Source organism: Kwoniella pini, chromosome 3 (assembly GCF_000512605.2).
Source record: "Kwoniella pini CBS 10737 chromosome 3, complete sequence".
In the NCBI taxonomy this organism is placed as follows: Eukaryota; Fungi; Basidiomycota; class Tremellomycetes; order Tremellales; family Cryptococcaceae; genus Kwoniella; species Kwoniella pini.
Genome location: NC_091718.1, coordinates 1,667,254 through 1,689,454, shown reverse-complemented (window position 1 = coordinate 1,689,454; position 22,201 = coordinate 1,667,254). Strand labels below are relative to the sequence as shown.

Sequence of the window (22,201 nt, the reverse complement as noted above, 5' to 3'; positions counted from 1 at the left end):
CTCGTAAGGATATTCTAAAATCGCCCAAGGAGAAGAAAATGCCCGTCTCCGTGTCATGATATGATCGGGAGACTATCGTTCTACGCCCAGGCACTGCCCATCGCCGGAAACATCGGATAAATTGACAAATTGGATAAAATGCATATGTAAATTAACAACGCCATATTTAGATAACGATCTCTCATCTATGCAATTGTGGTCAGTCATCTTGGTCCTCCCCTTCTTCCCTCTCTGGGACTTCAGCTATAGGATTTGGTACTGCTGCTGGAGTTTGCCAAGAACTTTGCAATCTCGTCAATTCACTTATCAGGCCCCAGATAGTCTCATCTACCTCCCTCAATACCTTCAACCTATCCTCTAATCCACCTGCTCCTCCCTGTCCACCGAATGCACGTTGAGGAATGAGCAAGTCCGAAGCATGAGTCAACGTCGGTAAAACTGCTGGTAAAGTTTCCCAGTCGTCTAAATTTACCGCACTTGTACCACTAGTCACAGGCTGAAGTACCACTTCTTTCTCTTTGCCTTTACCCTTCGAACTTCCCATGGGTAACTCCGAGGATGGTATACCGAATCTTTTCAGTGCAGCCTCAGCAACTTTGCTTCTAACTTCCTTCTCGTTCCCTACGACTACTTCTACCTGGTCATCCTCCATTTCCTCCGGTTCGATTGTACGAGCTGTACCGGTCGGAGAAAATATGACCGGAGGATTGGATGAGAAGGGAGTGACACTCCCCGACATCTGAGGTGTTACAGGTACTGAAAGGCGAGAGCCTCTTCTAGATAGTGATGAAGGCGGTTCCGGTTGCCCCCCACTTTGGGTTGCTATTGAAGGTGTTGAACGGATTTGATCTGTTCTGATAGGTGGCATGTTTGTGAGGTTATTTGCAGATTGACGATGCTGTGTGCGAGGTGCAGCTCCTAAGGGAGCAGGGAAGAAATTTCCAGGTACGATGGGTCCGCCCCAAATCCCTCTTTGCAATCGCTCTTCGATACCTTCTGCCCTTGACGGTCCGGCCTCTGCGGCAGCTGGAGGAGCAGTAGAAGTTGTCGGTACGGGATTATCCCAGCCCATCCTTGGTAATTGGAAATACTCGTTATATGCTTGTTGGATAGGATTCGCGCCTTGATGATTCGGCGGCTGAGGTACAGCTCCTGGTTGTGCAGGCGGAGGGTTTGCAGCCGCTGCATTACGTTGAGCAGCTGCTCGGCCAGGTGCAGGTCCCGGTGTCCGTAAGACATCCCGTCGGCTGCGAAGAGTCATACATTTAGCTCCCTTCACCAAGCCATGGGAAGGTCACCAAGCCATGGGAAGGTCACCAAGCCATGGGAAGGTCTCCAAGCTCACCAGGTCGGACAGCTTTGCTGCCTTTCCAGCCAGCTTCTCAAACAATGGAAGTGGAAGATATGTCCGCAAGCCAATTTTTTAGGCGTTTCATTCGGTCCACCAATATCACCGGTTCCACCTTGAGCAGCAGCGACGGATCGCGGGATCATCTCTTCTCTACATATGATACACGTTCTATCACCTCCCCGTTCCATCTCCTCTTCCGTCGCGTCCGGGTACAACGCGTCCATGTCTCTTGTCGCTCTTCTATAACGGACTAGGTCGCCACATCTCGCAATGAACGATCTGAGCGTCATATATACGTCGCGCAGGATGTGTAAAGGCAAGCCGTAATGTAAAAGGATTACAAGGAAGAACGATAGGTATGTCAGAAGTTTCATGAAATCTAATTAACGCAAACAGTATAAGTGCCCGTTGGATACCAGCAATGCCAACAATCGTACGAATATGACTCACCAACAACCAAATCAACATAAAACAACCACATAGATTTCTGTTCCCATGGCGGTGCATCCGCTCTTCCCCTTGCACGCCTCAAATCCACCAAACCTACAGAATATCTAGCAGCTGTGCCCAGTATTGAGGCATTCAGTATTGTGAACTCCGATGCGAAGAGGACCATCGCAGAAACACCTTCCGTCAATATCTTCTCTAAGGAGTATGAGACTAAGACGCCATCTAGTACTGCCAGTAATATTATTATAGATATTATTCGGACATGATATAATTTGGGTGGACCTGGCGGCGGAATTTGATCCATCTAACGCATTGTTATTAGGTTTTCAGCATTCCGTTGCCCATTCTGGATCATAAGGAACACTCACATAATCCACCCTGTCTGCCGTTATCCAGTGAAAGCACTTTAAGAATAACAATACTCCATACATGAAAGCGAAAGGGGCTGAAAAATCATCACTATGTGCCAGATATTCAATCAATTAACAAGCTCGATTCAATGAAGCGTTTGCCCAGTCTGACTTACCGGAAAATGGTCAACGCCAGAAGTGATTCTGTAAGGAATATCCATAATCTTTCGAACAAATGCTATTAACAAAACAGCATCAGCCGACCGATATCAACGATAACAGACGAAGATCTAGCAACGAGCAGAAGAGGATCCAGAACTCACCTCATATTCAATAGCTCTCAATTGACCGAAGAAGATTTTCTTGAAACAAATTCCTATATATATAGTATTGGCGAGAGCGAAATTGGCTAGCACCTATTCAACAACGAAAGAATGATCAGCTAGGTCAAATCCCACTCGGCTCTCCATCCTGAAAAGTTCGGTTACAAGTCTTCTTATCCGCCTCCTATTTGACTTTGCGCCCTGTTCAATTCAGATAATTTTGAATTAACTTACCATTAACGCTCCGCTGCTTCTTCCTAAAGCTACTGCTGCAGCATAAAAATTGGGTCTAGTATTTAAAGCTGAATAAATCACTCCCCCAGCTAAAAGAGTAGAGGTCAACCCATAAGCCGCTAATCTATCTACCATCTTGATTTCCTGCTCTTCTGTACGCGAAAAAAATGAGTGAACTAATTGACTTGGCTTCTTGTCAATGACGATTTGGATTGATAAATTGCCAAACTACTACGGAGCAAAGCTTTTCCTGTGAGTATGCTCGTATTCCGATCTATATACTCATTGCAGCAGCTAATTTGATGTAAGGTCAGATCACCACATGAATACTCATCTGTTAGGTCAAGGCTGAGTGATGAACATGAAAGGAGCAAGTCTATATTTGAGTTGAGCTGCTTTTAACTTTATTGACAAGATAGCATCATCGACAATGACTTTTGTGACGTGTCCCAGAATTTATCGGCTATCGCCGCGTCACTCTTCACTTCGGGTGGCAACATTGAAATCTCGGACGACCTGATGCATGTGATTTACTATAGATACAGAATAATATGAGGAACGGTAAGGAAGAATCTGATCTGAACAAGGTATATTACAGGTAGTGATCAAGCAAGATGATTGATCTCGAAAAAATGTCCTGATATTTCAATCTTATACTTATTACCACTTCAATTCCCACTTATTATTTAAGTCCCCTCTCAATCCCGTTACTTTTACTTGTCCTACACTTTTATCATAATCAATCTGATCATCGCCTATTTCTTGTCCATTCAAAGAGATTCTAGAAGGTTTATTCCATACTCCGATGATAGTTACGCTCTTAAGATTATTATCGATATGATAATTTCCGCTTGTTGTAGTAGTCAGGCAATTCTCAGTAGCGACAAACGTCAAACAAGTCAATTCAGTCACTATATCATGCATCAGTTTAAGGGTCTTTACGATATCTGTAAATATGGATCACAAACTTACCTGGATAACTCGATCCGTCATCAATTTTGGCATCACCCTCTGCGTATCCCTTTCCATCTAAAACCACTATAATACCATACCCACCATCCCGTGTTTCTTTCACTGTATATTCAGGTTGATCGTATATGAGCAATACACTTCCGCTTCGTACATGAACACCAATGTTGCCCAGTGGTAGATCTAAAGTGACGTTCTCCTTGCCATCTGAATTGTCAAGTTTGGCATGAGTCCACCAATCTACCCAGAAGACGCCGTTCTCTGAAGGGAAGATACCGTTGACGGTACTTTCGTTAGGTTGAAGAACGGGGGTGACTAAAATCGTTGGCCCAATTAGGAATTGAGCATCGATATCGAGGTAATTTTCATTCTGGAATTCATGGAATAAAGGTCTAATGACGGGACTACAAAACAAGATTCATCAATGAGATCCAACAAGGCAGAGCTGATGACTCACAGTCCAGCTTCTGAAGCTTTGGCGAATAAAGTCTGCCAATAGGGCAGCAAACTATATCTTGCATTGATGGCTTTTATACTGGCATCCCGCACAGATTCCCAGACATATGGCTCCTGGGAGAGCGCCAATCTGTTCATGGATCAGCTTGATTATTCAATCATAATTACCAGATAGCCCGTAAGATCTAACTGAAACGTACTTCGTATTGTGGTTCTATACCACAATCTCGTTGAATAAAACACTCTCAAAATGTCTCGCGTGAGTGGTAGCTCACCCTGTAGAATGGGAAGAATGCCGACAACTGCATCCATCGGTTGCAAACCTCTTCGTCAGAGTTACCGTTCTATTGGCAAATTAGCTTAGTTCATTGTTGAAATTAAAGATTGATTAAAAAGGAAGAGGATCTGAAGCTCACAAAACCGCAACTATAATAGTCAATCGTATTAGCATCATCAGTACGAATGCAGTCAGTCCGCCTATTTACTCACGTATCAGGTCCCACCATAGGCTATAGGCAAGGTGGAGTCAGCTGTTAGTCTTTTTAAGTTGAACCCTCCTTGAGACAGCTCACTATTCCAAACAAGTTGAATTGTAGTACACCTTGAATTGATCGTTTCATATAAGCACTACACATAGCTTTCGTCAGGGAGCCGAAATGAGTCAACCTCAATTGACACGACTGACAAGGTAGAATAATTATCACCGAGCCAATGAGCAGTTTTTCTTCCCTGGCATACGATCGCATATAAGCTAATTTCCCAAAAAGTTGACAGGTTTGACAGCTTACAATACCGGCAAAAGTCGATCGAGCAACCATGAAAGGTCTCTGACCAGGCTTAAGGTTTAATAGCGTATTGTGCATGTGCAACTCTTCCATTGTTCCCCAAAGACTACAGAGGTACCATCAACTTTATCAGCTGAAACGCCAGACGCTCATGGGATGGATGATGAGAGATAGACTCACTTATGCACGTTATATTCTTGCAATCCACCATAATGCGTAGCATTCGGGCTTACAGTCTTAGCACTTAGTCTACCAGCTTGATTTCGGATAGGATACGGTGGCTCATCGACGTATCGGATATTTGGTATGTAGATTGGCAGGTCTGGAGCATCAGAAGTATCCGAATCAGGAGTTGACCATCTCTTGGCTTGCTGCAATTCTGCAGTGTGAGATCGTCTGAGTGCTGTATTCTTAGGCGCAGTACCGTTTTGTCCGTATGTTAAGGTTCCGTTCACAGTCTATGTCGCTTCGTCAGCTCTATCCAAAAGTGTTTCTCGTCTAGGCCAGCTCACTATATTTCCACTGTATCCGGAAATATTGGGCCAATAACCTTCTGGGAAGTCTACCGGTGGTGCTTGAGGAGTATAATTGGCTGCACACGGGAATCAGCGAAACCGGCAGGAGACTTCCAAGCCATGCTTACGGGGTACAACGGTTGTTTGTTTAATCGGAATTGTCGAATTAGTAGCTGAACCATCAACGAACGAGGACGGTTCGTTCATCTAGAGGTATGGATGAGCTTCCCCAATTGCCAATCGCCTGGGTAGCTTACATCGAGCCAAATGCCTGTTATCAATACGTATTCAGCGAACATCGATCTCGTTCCACTTCGATGAAGAAATTTAGGCTCACCATCGAAATCAACTACTTTACTCAGATTTTGGAAAGCTTCAGTCCAAACCTGCTGCATTTTCGGATTAAACCAGTCTGCACGGTGCAAGTCAATTGTTTATCCACGTTGGGCAATTGAGGATGATTGACATACCAGGGAAGACGGTGAAACCTGTGAATTAAGAAATCAGTTACAATGCTCTCTGACCTTCTTAAAGGAAAGTTGAATAAATAGCTTACCTGGCCATACAGCTCCCACATATTCTGTACCATCTGGGTTTTTCATCCAAACATCTAACTCATGTCCTCGCGAGTACACATCGAACTGTATCCATCATCAGCTTTGTTGTCTCGTTAATTCTATTTCCAGCTATTTGGCCCTACTTACAATATCAGTATCATTCATCAGATACCCTAATAAGTAACGGGTCATCAGCTTCTGTACAGGTCGGTTCGTTCTTTCGTTTGGCTCACCAATAGCAGCATCAATGATCGGAATCTGCGATATTGGTCAGGTCTAAGGATGGCTCTACCAAGTTTCAGCAACTCACATAGTGTTGATTCATCGAATGCAACTCATCCACGAACGCCTTATATTCAGCTGGAGCATAATTCTGATCATATTGGAATTCTCGATATGCTCGCATCCCTACAAACTTCGCAATCAGCTTGGATGTCGACGTGATAAAAAAACTCCATAGCTAACTTACAGTCGATATCATTCCATTGTCTTTATACGTGGACCCCGTCAGCAAGATCGCGGGTGGAATGGAAGCTCACCCACACTTCTAGAGGTATTCCAGCAGCTCTCATTCTTTGAACTGTTGTCCTAGTATCATTGATCGAAGTGTATCCCCATCGACATAGGTGGAATCCGAATGACCATTCCGGCATGACTTGAGGATAACCTACCGCTTGTGCGTATTGAGCAGCTACATCATTTGGTGCAGGTCCAGAGAATACATCTAAGAAGAAGGCGTTAGTGTGAATGTCGTCAAGGCCGAAAAAGACTACCATTTAATCGGGATGAGAACAGAATTGTGAATATAATTGTGAATAAAGCTTACAGAAATCAAAAGTTCCTCCAATCGCCCTATATTGAATCACACCATCTCGAAGGATAACGTCCATTCCATTTGAACTAGAGGTTGTGATGTCACTTAAATTATATTGCATGACCCAAGGACACTGTGGACTTACTTAAGAAGGAATATACCGTGTGACATCAATTTGTTTTGCTTTTCGTTCCATCGAACCTCCATATACATAGGATGTACACCATCTATGACCACGATTATAAGCTACCTGAGCTGGGTTAAAACCCGAACCATGTAGGAAGCTTACACATATTCTCGTCCACTGGATCTCCCACATCCCTCGCCCAGAAAGTCTGCACAGTACCTGTTGAATTCCTTCTATATCCCGTTTGAGCCTATAATCAACTCCTCCGTCAGCTGAATACCACAAGGCTGCGCACATTACAGCTAAAAAATCGAAGACTTACGATCACTTCACCTAACCCATATATGTTCGCATTTTTGGGTAAAGCGCTCGATATTTGTAGATATTGATCCTCGAAAACCAAAGGATGAGAAGGCAAGACCGTATAATTACTATAAGTACCTTCGATTTGGATTGTTTCGTTATAAGTTGGGATTTTGCTAGAACGAGTATCGAATAAAATGGCAGAATCGGTTTTTCGAGTTATCCAAAATTCGAATGGATCATTAACGTAATCAAATTGTAAATTACTTGAATCTTTTGATGATTGTCCACCTCCAGGTCGAGGTAAAACATATTCAGGAACTTGATATTGATGAATATCATTATCGTATAAATGAACATGTAATCTTTCGTTGGTTTCATATTCTACCGATACGGTGAGGTATGAAATATCTTCTCCGTATGCTGAACAATTGTTTTTCAATGTGAGGTAAATCAATAATCCACCTGAAGACGATGCGGAAGAATCAGCTACATAGTATCCTATATATCTCATACATCAGATTTTTTCTTATCGAAGGCAGTATCAGATGTGAATCTCACCATGACATTTGGTTACATCTCCTGAGTAAGCTGACTGTTGACTCAGAACAGGAGTGTTACCAGGAGTAGTTTGTCCCGTATCTCTCGCATATAAGGTGTACTCCGTTACGGGTATAGCTAAAGCTATAATGGGAGCAATCAGCATCCCAAGAACTTTCATACTGTGTCTCGGGTTTCTTCTTCAAATAGTAGAGTGGGTAGAAGGACAATAGACAATTAGGAAACGAAAGGCCATGAGATTCAGTAAACAAAAAGCTAAGGGGTATATAGAAGATTAGATAATTCCCCACGAAAGTCGAGTGCATGACCCCGCGAATGATCACGCATGGGTGCGGCACAAACATAAAGAGCCGAGACCAACCAATGCACAAGGTAGTCAGAGAGAATGACGATCTCTCCTTTTTTAGTCCAATTCGCAATATACCTAACGCTGCAGTCACGAGGACACTAAAAACGCCTTTGACATGAACATAAATGTTTAGCGTAGAACGGGATTTGGTAATTGGACTTTGGCACCTTGAATAACCGCCGGGATACGTTGTATATATAGTGCTAGCTTGGAGTCGGTCATGTGTTGCACTCATTTGCAGGTGGTCATCCTCCACCTGTCCTTTTCGTATGGACCAGGCCAATTGATAAGATGTATGTCTAATTCTGCATGATGTGGCGTTTACAACGGGAGAGCATGAGATCGCGGTGACCTCCACCTTTTACTCGCAGATTTCAGCAAGATTTCAAGATTTCAGATTTCAAAAACAGTTCTGCGTTACTCTTCTACATATTGGGTATTCCATCAATTTACTACCTGCTGCTTGCTGCTTATACGAAGTAAGGGAGTATTACCAAGATGGCTAAGACGTCGAAAGCTTTCAAGAAGTTTGCTTCTTCTGGTAAATTGAAAGATCAAATCGCCAATCGAAGATCAAAACAACAATCTAAGCGAAAACAAGATGATAGAAAAGCTCAACGTAAACACCAAAGAGGGGCCGCGAATGAGTCCGACGCGGAAGGGGGAGAGGATGATGAAGATGAAGATGATGAGAGAGATGCTAGACGTGCTGGAGAATCTGAATTAGGTGGAAAAGCAGGTGGAGTGGCTAAATCTGTTGAAGATCTTTTTGGTAAAGGCGGTCTTGACGGTGATTTACCTGAAGAATCAGATTTAGAGGAATTAGACGAAGAAGACGAGGAAGATGACGATGATGAGGATGGAGGAGATGAGGAAGATGATTTACTCGACGAAGTAGCCATGAAGAAAGCAATGAAAGAATTAAGTAAGAACGATCCTGAATTCTTCAAGTATCTTAAAGAGAATGACGAAGACTTATTGGAGTTTGGTAAATCTGGAAACAAAAAAGGCAAAGGAAAACAAGTAGATGAAGAAGAGGACATGGCTAGTGATGATGAAGATGATGAAGCAGAAGACGACGATGAAGACGACGGAGAAAGGAAGAAGATCAGCGTTAACGGGAAAATGTTGAGAGGTTGGCAAGAGGGTATGCTCAAGGTCCGTAATCTTCGAGAATGGGTTTTCTTGCTCGTATAGCACGCTCATAAAATGTCTTTCTAGCAACACTCAATTCGATCATTGAGGAAGACTTTGGTCGCTTTCAGAGCTGCTGCCCATATGAACGAAGAAGATGGTGATCAAGGAAGTGGACTGGACACTAAGTATTCTATTGATAGTGCTCAAGGTGAGCTAGGCTGAGAAACCTCCACCAAGTCAGCTGCGACTAAGCTAATGGGTTACTTAACAGTTTTCAACAAACTTGTGGTCACTGCTCTCAAGTACACACCTGTAGTCGTAGCCCATCATTTCCCTTACAAGACTTTAGCCAATGGTAGAATGTGAGTTCAGTTCAGTGTGATATAGATCAATTAATGTTTCCGCAACTGACTTCGGAACACTCAGTAAACTCCAAACACCAAAGACACCCAATCAATCCCTCAACCGTCTAATCTTGTCACACTTCTCCACTCTTCTGCACCTCATAAAATCCCTTCCTTCCACTCCATCATCCTTATCATCAGGCTCGGGCGATGAAGATGCCGGTTCTTTACTGCTTGTAGCAGTCAACGAGTCGACGAAACTGCTTCCATGGATCATGGGTGCTCGAAAGCATCTCAGAGCATACCTGAAAGTATTGTTAGAACTTTGGAGCTCAGCAAGCGATCAAGTCAGAATTGCAAGTTTCCTTGCTATAAGGAGGTTGTTTACCATAGGTGATGATGCCGTCAAGGATTTGTGTTTGAGAGTAAGTCAAATTCTGCCTTCGTAATATTTGCGACACATCGTTTAAAGTCACTTGTTTAGAACATCTACCGATCACTCCTTCCACCACTACGAAATACGACACCTCACACTCTGCCATCCATCAACTTGATGAAGAATACAGCTTCTGAGCTTTATCAATTATCCCCTCAATTGTCATACCAACACGCTTTCGGTTTTATCCGTATGCTTGCTGTTCACCTGAGAAATGTTGTGCGATCAAGTACAAGCGGTGCTGGAGGTGATAACCAACAAGCTTTCAAGACTGTATACAATTGGCAATTCGTACATTGTATCGATTTCTGGTCCCAAGTTTTAGGAGGTTCAGCTTCTATACAAAGTCAAATTGATAATGGTGGTTTGGAGAGTCCGTTGAAACCTCTCATTTTCCCTTTAACTCAAATCAGTTTGGGTGTTATCAGGTGAGTTTACTTTACAATTCCTAATCGATCTCTATACCATTCATATACTGATAATAACGATGATCACAGACTCTTACCTTCTTCAAGATACTTCCCATTACGTTTCCATATTATTCAATCACTTTTACGTATAATTCAAAAAACAGGAACATATATACCTCTTTCACCTTTTTTACTTGAAATTTTAGATTCAACAGAATTTAAAAGATCTAATCCTAAAAAATCAACATTAAAACCATTAGATTTTGAATATATAATTAGATCACCAGCTGCATATCCTAAAACACGTATATATCAAGAAGGTTTAGGTGAAGAATTAATTTATATTTTAGGAGAATTTTATTCAACTTTATCACTTAATATAGCTTTCCCTGAATTAATTTTACCTATTATAATTACAATTAAAAGACATATTAAAAAAAATTCAGCAGGTTCACCAAAAGTAGTTTCATCTTTAAAAGTTTTAATTGATAAATTTGAATCTACAAAAATTTTTATTGAAAAACAAAGACGTAATGTTTCTTTTGCTCCTAGAGATAGAAGTGAAATTGAAAGGTTTTTAGAAGGTAATAAAATTGAAAGTACACCTATTGGAAATTGGATTAGACTTCAAAAGAAAATAAGAGATAAAAGAAGGGAAGAAATTGAAAAATCTTTCAAAGAAAGACAAGGTGTTGAAGATGAAGATAGTGATTGATGATATTCTGGATTTTGAGTATAGATTGTTCTACCCTTTTGAGATTATGCATGTATGTTTTTATCGATAACAGCAAGAATGAATCTTTATTTTCCGTACTGTACATTATTCGTGTATCTAAGAGTTTATCAAATTGATGATTTTCATCGATCAATTCATCGCTTAACATTTTCAGGAGAATACTTTTATGTAAAATACATTTTTGGCATACTTTATGCAATACAACAGTTTTCCGATCAATACAAATACACCAAACTTCGCTTACCCAACTGGCATGTTTAAAATATGAAGGAAATGATCCAAAAAATAGCTTGAATTTATCTTTCGTCATAATTTCAATCTACCCATGAATCCCTTAACACCTTCAACAACATTTTCAACTGAACTTTTTCTTCTATTTTCAGGTCTTTCATTATTGGTATTATTCACTTTCATTTCATTTGAATTTACAACTGATGTTGAATCACCGAAATCTTTTTGTTGTATCCCTTGATTATCTCCATTTTTACCTAAACGAGGACTTTCATTTTCTTGTTCATTAACAATTTTAACATTTCCAGATCTTTCATTACCGAAATTTCCTTCGGGAGTATGTATTTCATGATCATTTTCATGATCGGTTTCTTCAGCAGTGAAGAAACTATGTGAATCTGACATTGGTTCTTCTTCTGTCATACTTAGAGGAGTTACGACTTTTTGAATAGGTGTTGCAGGTGTCAGGGTAGGCGTAGCTAATGTTGCGATTGTAGATTCAGTAGAAGTCGATGTTGAGATTGATGCTGATCTTGAAGATTCTGATGCCGCTCGTAATCGATTTGTAGCTTGTACGGCCTATTATAAGCTAATCAGCAAATTGACTCAATATAAAGACCACCATTGAATAATGCTAACTCGAATGGCCTTTTTCCACTTCATCTTGGCATTCAGAGCAGGAATGACAGCGTCAGAAAGGTCATTCTCGGTAGCTTGTCCTTGAATCATCCACTGGTAAAAGGATCAAAACAACAATCATCATCAACATCATCCTCTTTCTCGTGCTGGGCTTCACTGTTTGGTGCAAAGCACTCACAGGATGTTTCAATGCATCAGCCGAAGACATTCTTTTCTTTGGATCTACCACCAGTAAAGCTTTGATGAAGTCCTTAGCTATGGTCATAAAAATCGATTAGTAGTGGATGTGAGAAAGGTTTTGCTGTTTTTTGTGCGGGAGGACTGACCAGTGTTCGAGACCTTCTTCCAATATCTTTCATGGAATACCACTCTTCCTTTTGTCATTTCTCGTAGAAGAGCATTTCTATCAGTTTCTCTAAAAGGTGAATATCCACATAGAATTGTAAACGCTATGACACTGTACGAAGATGAAATGTTCTACATTAGCATTCTGTAACCAATTTGAGATGAAGAAGAGAGAATCAATTAGACTGACCCTATACTCCAACAATCACATTTTACACCATGTCCTGAACCAGTCAATACTTCTGGTGCAGCATATCCAAAACTACCAGCAGCATCTTGTAAAACTTCATCAGGATTCTCTAAATGTTTAGCAATTCCAAAATCCGCTATGACTATTCTAGAATTTGGATCTTTCGATTTATACAGTATATTTTCAGGTTTTAAATCTCGATGTACAATTTGATGGGAATGTAGATATGATGTTGCTGAACAAACTTGTCTACGCATCATAGCACAAAGATTCAGTCAAGCCCACATCATATGACGGAGTCATCATCAACAACGATAGAGAATTGACATTTCGTAAAACCCACCTTATACAATCTAAAGCATCCTTTTCCGTAAATTTCCCTCGCTCAGATATTCGATCGAATAATTCTCCTCCTACAGCCAGCTCGAAGGTGAGATAAAACCTTCGATGAGTAGAAATACTTGTCAGTATAAGGATACCTCAACAAGAACAGTGAATCTGCACTCAACATCATCCAACTTACTTATCCCTAGATTCAAAGTGATCCCAAACATGTACAATGTTAGGATGATCCAGACCTTTCAATACATTTATCTCATCCATGACAGCTTGTTCATTGCCTTTGACAAGTTTTTTCGATATTATTCTACAGCAGAAGATATCGTATATCAGCTGTTTGACAATTCATTTGGTATAAACGAAACTTACTTTAGCGCAACGTCTTTCTTTCCCCCTTCTGAGGGTGTCCAAGTAGCTCTGACAACTTTACCAAATCCACCTCTACCTAATAATTCTTCTAGCTGATAGTCCTTCTTCTTCTTGAAAGATGGAGGTTGCGATAAAACATGATCACGAATGTTCGATATATTCATTATGGACTGTATTGCACGATGCGGAGAGAGTGGGGCCAAAAAGGTTTAAGATAAATGTACAATTCGTCTTTGAAATGCAAACTTTGACTACAAAGCTGACTTTTGAGAATGAAAGGACGCTCTGATCCTTCTTATGATAAACGGGTACAGTTACAAATTTATGATATGTTTCAATATTGTCAGTGGAATAGACAGCTATGATTTTCCAATTCACTGAACAAATGAAATTACCGTGAATCAATGAACCAAATTTGTTTACGTTAATGATATCCCGATCTCAGGATGTGGAACACGCGCATTATAGATAATAACAGATCCCTTTGGTGATTGCGGCAAAGTGCGATATTGCTTGCACGATGCTCGACAACATAGCATTTGACTGTGCACCATTCAAGAGTACCTGTTCAGCGTGGAAACAATAGCTTCCGAGGGACAGGAGATGGTCAAGCATGGGAAATGCTGAAACGTTCGGTCTCAAACCAAAGACAAGCAACAACAATATGCAAACGACCATTTGAGTATGATGTAAGAATCTGGCGAGGGACAGCGAGATCACCCTTGATAGCTTCATATCTATAGATGTAGACTGCTCGACAAGTTCCCTTGATATGTCAATTGGGGGAACTCATGGAACTGCCTACCTCTCTGCTACTGCCTCGACACTTGTCCGCATCTTTGCGTTTGACAGTTACATTAAAAGAGTTACTGATCCGCCTAGTCTGGGTCCTTGAATTGCCGGAAGCAAATTGAGATTTAGTTAATTCTGACGTCTATGCTTCGGACCATCGCCGATCACCTCACTCTTCACCGTTTAAATCACGAATTTGCCCGACTTCATTTGAACTTCACGATTTGTTACTTATACTACATCGACTCGATCAAGAAGAACATTCATATCTGTTTGTCTCATTGAACGTATGCTTCGCATGTTCAGGACAATATTACCTTTCACATCGCCTTTATCGAAAAAGCCACCATTCACACATTCGCCCTTCCGCACTATGTCATCAGTGCAACATTTATACGGTACACCTGCTCCTCAGCCTTCCAATGGATCTAAAAACTCTACCGAGTCTGGAGATGCACCAGAGAAACTTCATTTGACATCTCATAATCAATATAAAACTCCACGTTTATTAAGAGAAGATCTTAATCCTAATCCTTTAATTCAATTTAATAAATGGTTATCATCAGCATTAAATCCTAAAGATAATGAAAGTCCAATAGTTATCGAACCAGAAGCAATGACAATTTCAACAACAACAAAAAAAGGTATACCTTCAAGTAGAATTGTTTTATTAAAAACAGTTGATGAAAAAGGTTTTATTTTTTTTACAAATTATAATTCAAGAAAATCAAAAGAATTAATTGAAAATCCTTATGCAAGTTTAGCTTTTTATTGGAGAGAAATTTCAAAATCTGTTAGAGTAATTGGAAATGTAGAAAAAATTACAAGAAAAGAAAGTGAAGAATATTTTCAAAGTAGACCTAGAGGAAGTCAAATTGGTGCTTGGTCTAGTCCACAATCTACAATAGTTAAAGAAGGTCAAGTACAAAGTATAGTAGATGAAAAAGCAAAAGAATTTGGTGAAAATGAAAAGATTGATTGTCCAGATTTCTGGGGAGGTTGGAGAATTGTTCCTTTGTAAGTCTGTTAATCTATGTTCTTTTTCCTTATCAGAACAGACAGATATTGACTGCATCCTATAACCCATTCTTTTCAGCGAGATAGAATTCTGGTCAGGTCAACCTTCTCGATTACATGATCGATTCAGGTATACTAGAGAAGAAGGATCAAGTGGTGATTGGGAGATCAACAGGTTGGCACCATAATGTCATGCATCATTGACTGGTTAAAGAAGATATGTTACATTACTATCCCCAGCATTTCACCTGTTTTCGCTCAATTACCCGTCCAGCCTCCAAATTGATCTAGATCTGAAAGGTTGATTGTACTTCCTCGTCAGCCGAACGAAACTGAAACTTGCTCGATGAGATGTCACTTACCTAAAGCAGGGAAATCAAGCCATGACAAAGCATTCACGTTAATATTCGGTATATTCGTGGTTGAATCAGAATTATTACTCAACCAATAAAGCTGATCTTGACCCGCAGTTTGATTTTGAATATTATGTACCATGCTTTCACCATCGAAATTAAAACCGAAATTGAATATTTGATCTGTAGGCCCTAAATTTGCGATACTTTGATTAAACATTTCTTCAGCCATGAAAGGATCGAAATCCAACGGGCTTTCATTGGTAATACTGTCACTAGGATGATCAAACAAAGTATGAGCATCAACTGGTAGAGCGACTTGATGCTGTAGATTGTGATTATATAGACTTTCGTTATCTATTGAAGAGCGGAGATGAGGATGGTTCTCAGCTCTAGGTGAACCTGGTCTTGTTTCCGGAGGGAGAATTCGCTTTTTTCTAGCTTTGCTGATCACGTATCGCAATTGTCGGGCAAATGAAAAGCCGGGGACTAAACAAGAAATCAAGGATACTCGTGTGAGCAAGAGAAGAAAAATCTGGAGCTTTGATCAGGAATACTTACAATGAGCCAGAACGTCAGTGAGCTGCGTGAGATCTTTAGCGACTTTCCTCAAGTCAACTGCTTCAGGAAATAAAGTTGCCAATCTGATGTATATTCTTGAAACGCTTGCCAATGCGACATGCGAATAATGGTTCGCATACAACAATTTGTTTTTCTATTGACAGACATATCCGTTAGATTCTGTCTTCAGTGTTTGAGGTCTTGGAGCTCACCTCCGTACTGATAATCTTGCCTGCAATGAACCTAGCGTCGTCCAAGCTGGATAACAACCAACTCCTACGGTGAGGCAATAAATTGCCAACGTCAAGAGGACTGCGAATATCCCGGAGCAAATACGAATTTGCAAGAACTCTGCACAATGTTATTATTGGCGTCGAATAATCCATTGGAAGAAGTGGTTTTCGTTATTAACTACTTACGAGCTGAAACATCTTTGTGTGGTCACTGCGTGAGAGTGGTATTAGTCTTTATATCATAAGCACAATGTGATCACATACTTACAATCAGTAACCAAAACATCATCCAAAGATACTCCTTGACAAACTACGGCATAAACAATCAGCTGTCTTGCCTCAAAGTACAGTTGGAGTTTCCTCACTGTAATATTCCTTCCATTTGGCTTCCCAATTCTTCGCCCCGTCATTGAAGCGTTGTAGAGCTTGATCGACATCGCCTTTTTCATCTGATAAGCTTATACGATGTTGCGGCACTTTCAAAGTTGGTCATTTATCAGGTCCACTCTATCGCTTTTGAGAGTGATAGCTTGACCTACGTCTATGCAAGAGTATTTCGCACGAAGCGATAATCCGTCCATCGGTAGGTAATCTACTTGGGTGACTTAACAGAGCATGGGCATGAGGCAAAATGAGATTCTCCTCGATAATCAAGGGTCTTCCATGATTATACGCCATTCTGTGAGATTGTGAAATTCGATCAGCCGAAAATTGTAGCGCAAGGCGCTCGCGAATCGATGCACTTACTCAATTGCCATTTTACAGATTGTGAGCCATAATCTAGCTCCTATGACTAGTCTTTTTTCCGGGTCTTCCGATGAAGGGTATGAGGAAGATATCTTGCTAGCATATCGTTGTTCGGCTAATCTTGGTAAACATTTGTAAAGCTCCATATCGATTCTAAATCAAATATAAGCATAATAAGAGGGTCGATGGTAAACCTTTCAAGCCTGAACTCACGCCATGCTTATTGCATGACTGCCAGGTCGCCATCCGGTATCACCCCAGGAGGCCAGTACAACTGAAATATCTTAGGGATCAGGTTTTGCATTTCTGGCTAAGGAGATTACATTGAATTCACTTACTCATGGCCTGCAGAGCTTCTGCATTAGCAATAGGTGAAAATAAGGTACTTTTGCCTTTGTAGAATACATGTCAGGACATAGTGATGTGAGCTTGCTCTCTTCTTGAACGAAAATGACCCACCTATCGACTCCGCATGCTCTTTCAGCTTTCTTTGAAGATCACTAGGAACATTTCCTGCATCCATGATTTTCTGCCCAACGAACAGGATAACTGATATGGAAAAAGAGGATCGCTGTCTCAGACTGTATCACACAGATTATGAAGTCAGCTTTAAATTTGACAGAAAATAAGCACGGCAGCAAGAAACAAGATACCTTTCCCAAGTATCTGTAGTAGGATCATAAACAGGTATGAAGGCATGTGCGCCTCTAAAAAATCTATTTACATCATATGGATGAAATATGAGTATATCCGCAAATTGTCAATTCGTATGATGGGCTTACAGATCAAACAATTGTCGTCCGTGTGACTCAGTACAGATACCTCTTGCAATGGGGTCCAATGATATCGATGTTGGAAACACATCGCTGGCGGGAACATCGTTGGATCGCTTTCTCTTCTTGGTCTGCAACGCGCCTTCTCCAACAGGAGATACTCCAAATGGCTTAGATCCTTTTTGCTGAAGATTGTTAAATACGGTTGTATCCTTTGGAGATACACTTTCCGCGGGCAAATGCCCATCTGCTCGTAACCTCTTCCTTTCTTCTCTCTTAAGCATTTCACGCATCATTGACATGCCCTCCATATCCCGTTCCGGATGTTCTTTATCACCATCTGTAGATGATGAGCTTTCAGAATGCTCTTCTATAGTATCAAGATTCTCATCTCGTCTATCATCGTGAGAAGCGGTGAGAGTTTCGACGTGTGACGTGTTCTGAGTCTGAAAAATATGATTTTGTTGATTTGCAATTTGTTGAACCCATTGCTCGAGCGAAGGCGTAGAAGTGGACGGTTCCGATACTGGCTTAGGTCTATCTTGATCTGACATGATACGGATCAGATGAGCGATGTTCTATGTGAAAAGAGCTGACTAAAGATACACTCACTGCGATTATCATGCGCAGCTGACATCGACGATCCAGTCGACCCAGTAGTAGGCGCTAAGCGCAATAAAAGGGAGACTACATTCTCAAGATTCGTTTTCACCTGTTCCATCTGTTCCTCCAAAGCATTGACTTTACTACATGACGCCCAGGAGAATCAGTATCAATACGCGCATTAGGACATGCAAGCATGCACGTAATCTACGTCTCACTCACTTTTGCAGACCTCGAGTAGATCTGGACTTGCGCTTCGGAGGAAGAGTGGAAGTGCTACCGCTTGCAATGAAATTTCGATCACTCATTTCTTTTCCTTGTGTCCACTTTTGATGCCAGCGTAATGTACTTCGATCTCTGGGTACTGGCTCTTCTTTGTCACATCAGATCAAGCAGACTCATTAAGTATTTCGAATCAACAATGCGAAAATCGTTGCAGAATCAACGTGATCTCATCCCTAAGATCCGGTAAAGGGGAAAAAAGCGTCAGCCGCACATGACGAGAACGGCCCCGCTAACATATGATGTAATCTCGTAATCATTAAAAACCCAGACAAATATGAAATACAATTTACCCTTGATGAAGGGACTGAAGACTACAGACGGTAGAAATGACAAAAATCAAAATGCATCTAAATATCATATTGTATACAATTACAGGACTAGTTTCAATTTTCAATTATTCTCTAAGCAGACTCAAGCCAGACTGTAGTTTCACCTGCAATGACACCTTCTTTGACTGATTGTTCAGAAGAACTGACAAGAACTTTACCAGCTGGTAATGCAGCTTCATTCTTACTGAAATTAATTACCACTTCCCATCCACCAGGTCTTTTGAAATGTAGTATATCTTTTTCAGGATTCTTGACCCATTCAAAAGTTTCAGAAGTTTGAAGTCTTTTTCTTAATTCTAATGCACGTCGATATACGTTAAGTGTACTTTTAGGATCTTCATCCTCTTTATCTACAGCGTAATTTGACATCCAATCAGGTTGAGGTAAATGAGCTGGTTTACCAGGACCGTATCCGAAATTCTTATCATTTGAAGACCATGGAAGTGGTACTCTGCATCCATCTCTTCCTATTTCTTTTCCTTTCGTTCGACGGAAAATTGGATCTTGTCTTTCCTCAGGTTCAATTTCAACAACTTCTTGTAAGCCCAGTTCTTCACCCCTATGTTGTGAATCAAAATCAGCGAAAGGTTTTGCGGCTTTTTGCGAGGAACAATTCACTCACTGGTATATATAAGTTGAACCTGGTAAGGCCAAGATCAATAAAGTTGCCGCTTTAGCCCTCTTGATACCGCTCTCAACATCGACTTTCTGCGTCTGAAATCTATCGATTAAGAATTTGTTCAAAGCCACTTGAGATACTGGAAGATTTTCATTTGGAACGTTGGGAAGACCAAATCGAGTTGCATGCCTCATAACCTAATAACACTCAATCATCAGGAAAAATATATTGACAATCGGGAGGTGAATGACTCGACACTCACATCATGATTTGATAATACCCAAGTATTGCTTGATTTGGTTTCCTCGGCCGCAGCTAAAGAATCGTTGATACATTTTCTATATTCTTCCGATTCGAAATTACATAATAAGATATCGAAAGAGAATGTCTGACCCAAACCATCGGCAGAAGCGTAGAGTGGTTTTCTGTCTGGTGCTACCCATGCTTCGGCGACAGCCCTATGGAACAGATTAGATTCGTAGTCCTTCTCGAGGTAACAGAGCCGATAAAAGCTATAAGATGAATGGATGAAACGGAAGTATACGTACATGAGTGGTGGATCATATTGATTAAACAATTTTCGCCAGCTACTGTAGATCTCGTGAACTTCTTGTCTATCCAATAAAGGATGGTCCAAATCGGCATTTCCATTCGTCAATTTTTGAGTGGTCATTTTGTCCAAAGTCTCCCAATCAGGTAATGGTTCAGACATGTCTTTGGCAAGACCATGAGCTACATCGATTCGAAATCCTGAAACTCCTCTATCTCCCCAAAATTTCAATGTCTTCAAGAAATCTGCCTTGACGTCAGGATGTTCCCAATTGAAATCGGGTTGAGAATTATCGAACCAATGAAAGTACCATTGACCGTCATTTGAACCAGAAGGCGACCACGCCGATCCACCAAAGATACAATTCCAATCGGTTGGGGGCTCATCCTTGTTCGCACCTTTACCTGTAAGCGACGCGTGCGGTCAGTCGAATTCTACAGCACGAAAGTTACCGTCATTATGCACTCACCATCTCTAAAAATGTATCTTTCTCGCTCAGCAGATCCTTTTCCAGCTTTTAGAGCAGCTTGGAACCATTCATGATCATCACTAGAATGGTTAGGCACTATATCTACCATTACTCTGATTCCAGCATTCTTGAGAGCCGCGCTCATCTCGTCGAAATCCTCCAGAGTACCAATCTTTGGATCAACGTCTCTGTAATCTGCCACATCATCTGCGAGGCAAGAATGTAATCAGCCATCCACTCGAATCAGCAATAGGACGAGACACAACTCACATCCACCATCCTTCAACGCAGAAGGGTAGAAAGGGCTAAGCCAAACCGCATCGATACCGAGCTGTTTCAAGTATGGCACACGAGATGTAATACCTTTGAGATCACCAATACCATCACCATTTGCATCGGCAAAAGACCTGGGGTAAATTTGGTAGATGACAGCTTGTCTCCACCAGTTAGGATCTTTAGACATCGATCAGCTGGAATACAGTAATTGGGTAAGGATGGCCAACTCACCGGGAACAAGGTATACCATTGTGCGCAAGCGGATTTCCTTAACACAAGATGTAGAGGAGTAGATAGTTTTACAGTCAGAAAGAACTTCAGTAGCAAATGCAGTGCGAGTCAACCACTTTGGCTCGACCAGATATTACTCTTCTATACACTGAATAGCATTCGATCATATTGCATGCTCATTTCAGAATTTGTGGTGGAGGTCGGACCGGTAAAACAGCTGATTGACATGAACTAAAATCTAGGACACATTTGGGTTTTTGACCCTTTCTGTTCCTGCCTCACATTACCCCTCAAAATTGCCAATCGTTCTTGAGCGGCACTTCATGATCAAGAATTAGGCTGAAGCAAGGATGCAGAACAGAATTTGCAATATTCAGACAACAAATGAGGCATTTACGTTCCTAAGGCATCGATATGGGTCTTTTCGATTGCCAATAAATGGAACGATCTTAAGGCATTGGAAGTTATCAGCTGAGCGCGGCTTGAGATTAAGATCTTGTCAGCGTAGGTTCCTGGCAGGTCAGGTGACGCACATTTGGAACTCCACGCTAAAAGGCCATTGCTTTGACTGAAAGCTTCTCTGATGACGACAATTTGTTACCATTAATTCAACTGCCTAATGCACGAGGTTATCCAAATGCACATCTGAACAACAAAAATTGCCAATAATTGAATCTTTAGTTGTACAAAAACTAATTGCATTCCCATAAATTTACGTGATTTTTTAGGTTTATTATACCCCATCTGCCGCAGACAGGAACGCCATGTTTTATTCTAAACGTCCGGAGAAAAAGATTTCCATAGGAGCTGCCCCAAGGGGATCCCGCAACGGTGATCGTCCGAAATCCAATTTTGTCTAGCGATTAACGACGTGATGTATCAAAGTTTGCAAGATGCAACCCCATATTTAGGCTTCGTGAACAACTTTGATCAGAAGATCGATATAGCCAGAGATATATAAGCTGTCTTGAGAAATCGACAGAAGTGAAAGAAATCTTCCCAACAACAGATCTTCAACTTCCTAAAGCTTGAAGCATATCAAT

General features: G+C 41.1%; 7 protein-coding genes across 7 annotated transcripts; 2 read left to right on the top strand and 5 right to left on the bottom strand.

Moving 5' to 3' along the window:
* Positions 1-199: 199 nt before the first annotated feature.
* Positions 200-2,843, bottom strand: I206_102821 (uncharacterized protein; the record flags this gene model as incomplete). Its single annotated transcript, XM_019154925.1, has 7 exons — positions 200-1,247; positions 1,346-1,730; positions 1,802-2,105; positions 2,170-2,260; positions 2,328-2,389; positions 2,475-2,567; positions 2,709-2,843. The coding sequence occupies 7 exons, from the start codon at positions 2,841-2,843 to the stop codon at positions 200-202; spliced, it is 2,118 nt and encodes a 705-aa protein (XP_019012328.1).
* Positions 2,844-3,368: 525 nt separating this feature from the next.
* I206_102820 (uncharacterized protein) lies at positions 3,369-7,955 on the bottom strand (the record flags this gene model as incomplete). Its single annotated transcript, XM_070202626.1, has 27 exons — positions 3,369-3,619; positions 3,681-4,081; positions 4,135-4,263; positions 4,334-4,347; positions 4,409-4,477; positions 4,550-4,559; positions 4,623-4,642; positions 4,706-4,760; positions 4,819-4,862; positions 4,922-5,024; positions 5,099-5,376; positions 5,431-5,510; positions 5,562-5,640; positions 5,691-5,704; positions 5,771-5,845; positions 5,904-5,921; positions 5,990-6,074; positions 6,138-6,163; positions 6,224-6,248; positions 6,301-6,398; positions 6,460-6,479; positions 6,534-6,714; positions 6,817-6,890; positions 6,950-7,031; positions 7,094-7,181; positions 7,254-7,735; positions 7,796-7,955. The coding sequence occupies 27 exons, from the start codon at positions 7,953-7,955 to the stop codon at positions 3,369-3,371; spliced, it is 2,961 nt and encodes a 986-aa protein (XP_070058727.1).
* A 687-nt stretch (positions 7,956-8,642) lies between these two features.
* Positions 8,643-11,186, top strand: I206_102819 (uncharacterized protein; the record flags this gene model as incomplete). Its single annotated transcript, XM_019154923.1, has 6 exons — positions 8,643-9,302; positions 9,366-9,489; positions 9,553-9,643; positions 9,708-10,050; positions 10,110-10,489; positions 10,559-11,186. The coding sequence occupies 6 exons, from the start codon at positions 8,643-8,645 to the stop codon at positions 11,184-11,186; spliced, it is 2,226 nt and encodes a 741-aa protein (XP_019012326.1).
* Positions 11,187-11,513: 327 nt separating this feature from the next.
* Positions 11,514-13,484, bottom strand: I206_102818 (uncharacterized protein; the record flags this gene model as incomplete). Its single annotated transcript, XM_019154922.1, has 8 exons — positions 11,514-12,017; positions 12,078-12,170; positions 12,256-12,332; positions 12,404-12,534; positions 12,613-12,861; positions 12,956-13,054; positions 13,136-13,258; positions 13,321-13,484. The coding sequence occupies 8 exons, from the start codon at positions 13,482-13,484 to the stop codon at positions 11,514-11,516; spliced, it is 1,440 nt and encodes a 479-aa protein (XP_019012325.1).
* A 1,001-nt stretch (positions 13,485-14,485) lies between these two features.
* Positions 14,486-15,317, top strand: I206_102817 (pyridoxamine 5'-phosphate oxidase; the record flags this gene model as incomplete). Its single annotated transcript, XM_019154921.1, has 2 exons — positions 14,486-15,129; positions 15,209-15,317. 2 exons carry the CDS (start codon positions 14,486-14,488, stop codon positions 15,315-15,317), a joined length of 753 nt encoding a protein of 250 aa, XP_019012324.1.
* A 70-nt stretch (positions 15,318-15,387) lies between these two features.
* I206_102816 (uncharacterized protein) lies at positions 15,388-18,707 on the bottom strand (the record flags this gene model as incomplete). Its single annotated transcript, XM_019154920.1, has 16 exons — positions 15,388-15,422; positions 15,492-15,971; positions 16,044-16,197; positions 16,256-16,394; positions 16,463-16,487; positions 16,545-16,586; positions 16,642-16,752; positions 16,816-16,955; positions 17,024-17,176; positions 17,237-17,297; positions 17,362-17,415; positions 17,483-17,604; positions 17,677-17,739; positions 17,806-18,343; positions 18,409-18,542; positions 18,622-18,707. The coding sequence occupies 16 exons, from the start codon at positions 18,705-18,707 to the stop codon at positions 15,388-15,390; spliced, it is 2,337 nt and encodes a 778-aa protein (XP_019012323.1).
* A 378-nt stretch (positions 18,708-19,085) lies between these two features.
* On the bottom strand, positions 19,086-21,114 carry I206_102815 (uncharacterized protein; the record flags this gene model as incomplete). Its single annotated transcript, XM_019154919.1, has 6 exons — positions 19,086-19,572; positions 19,636-19,829; positions 19,895-20,090; positions 20,181-20,586; positions 20,652-20,858; positions 20,922-21,114. The coding sequence occupies 6 exons, from the start codon at positions 21,112-21,114 to the stop codon at positions 19,086-19,088; spliced, it is 1,683 nt and encodes a 560-aa protein (XP_019012322.1).
* Between the last annotated feature and the right edge of the window lie 1,087 nt (positions 21,115-22,201).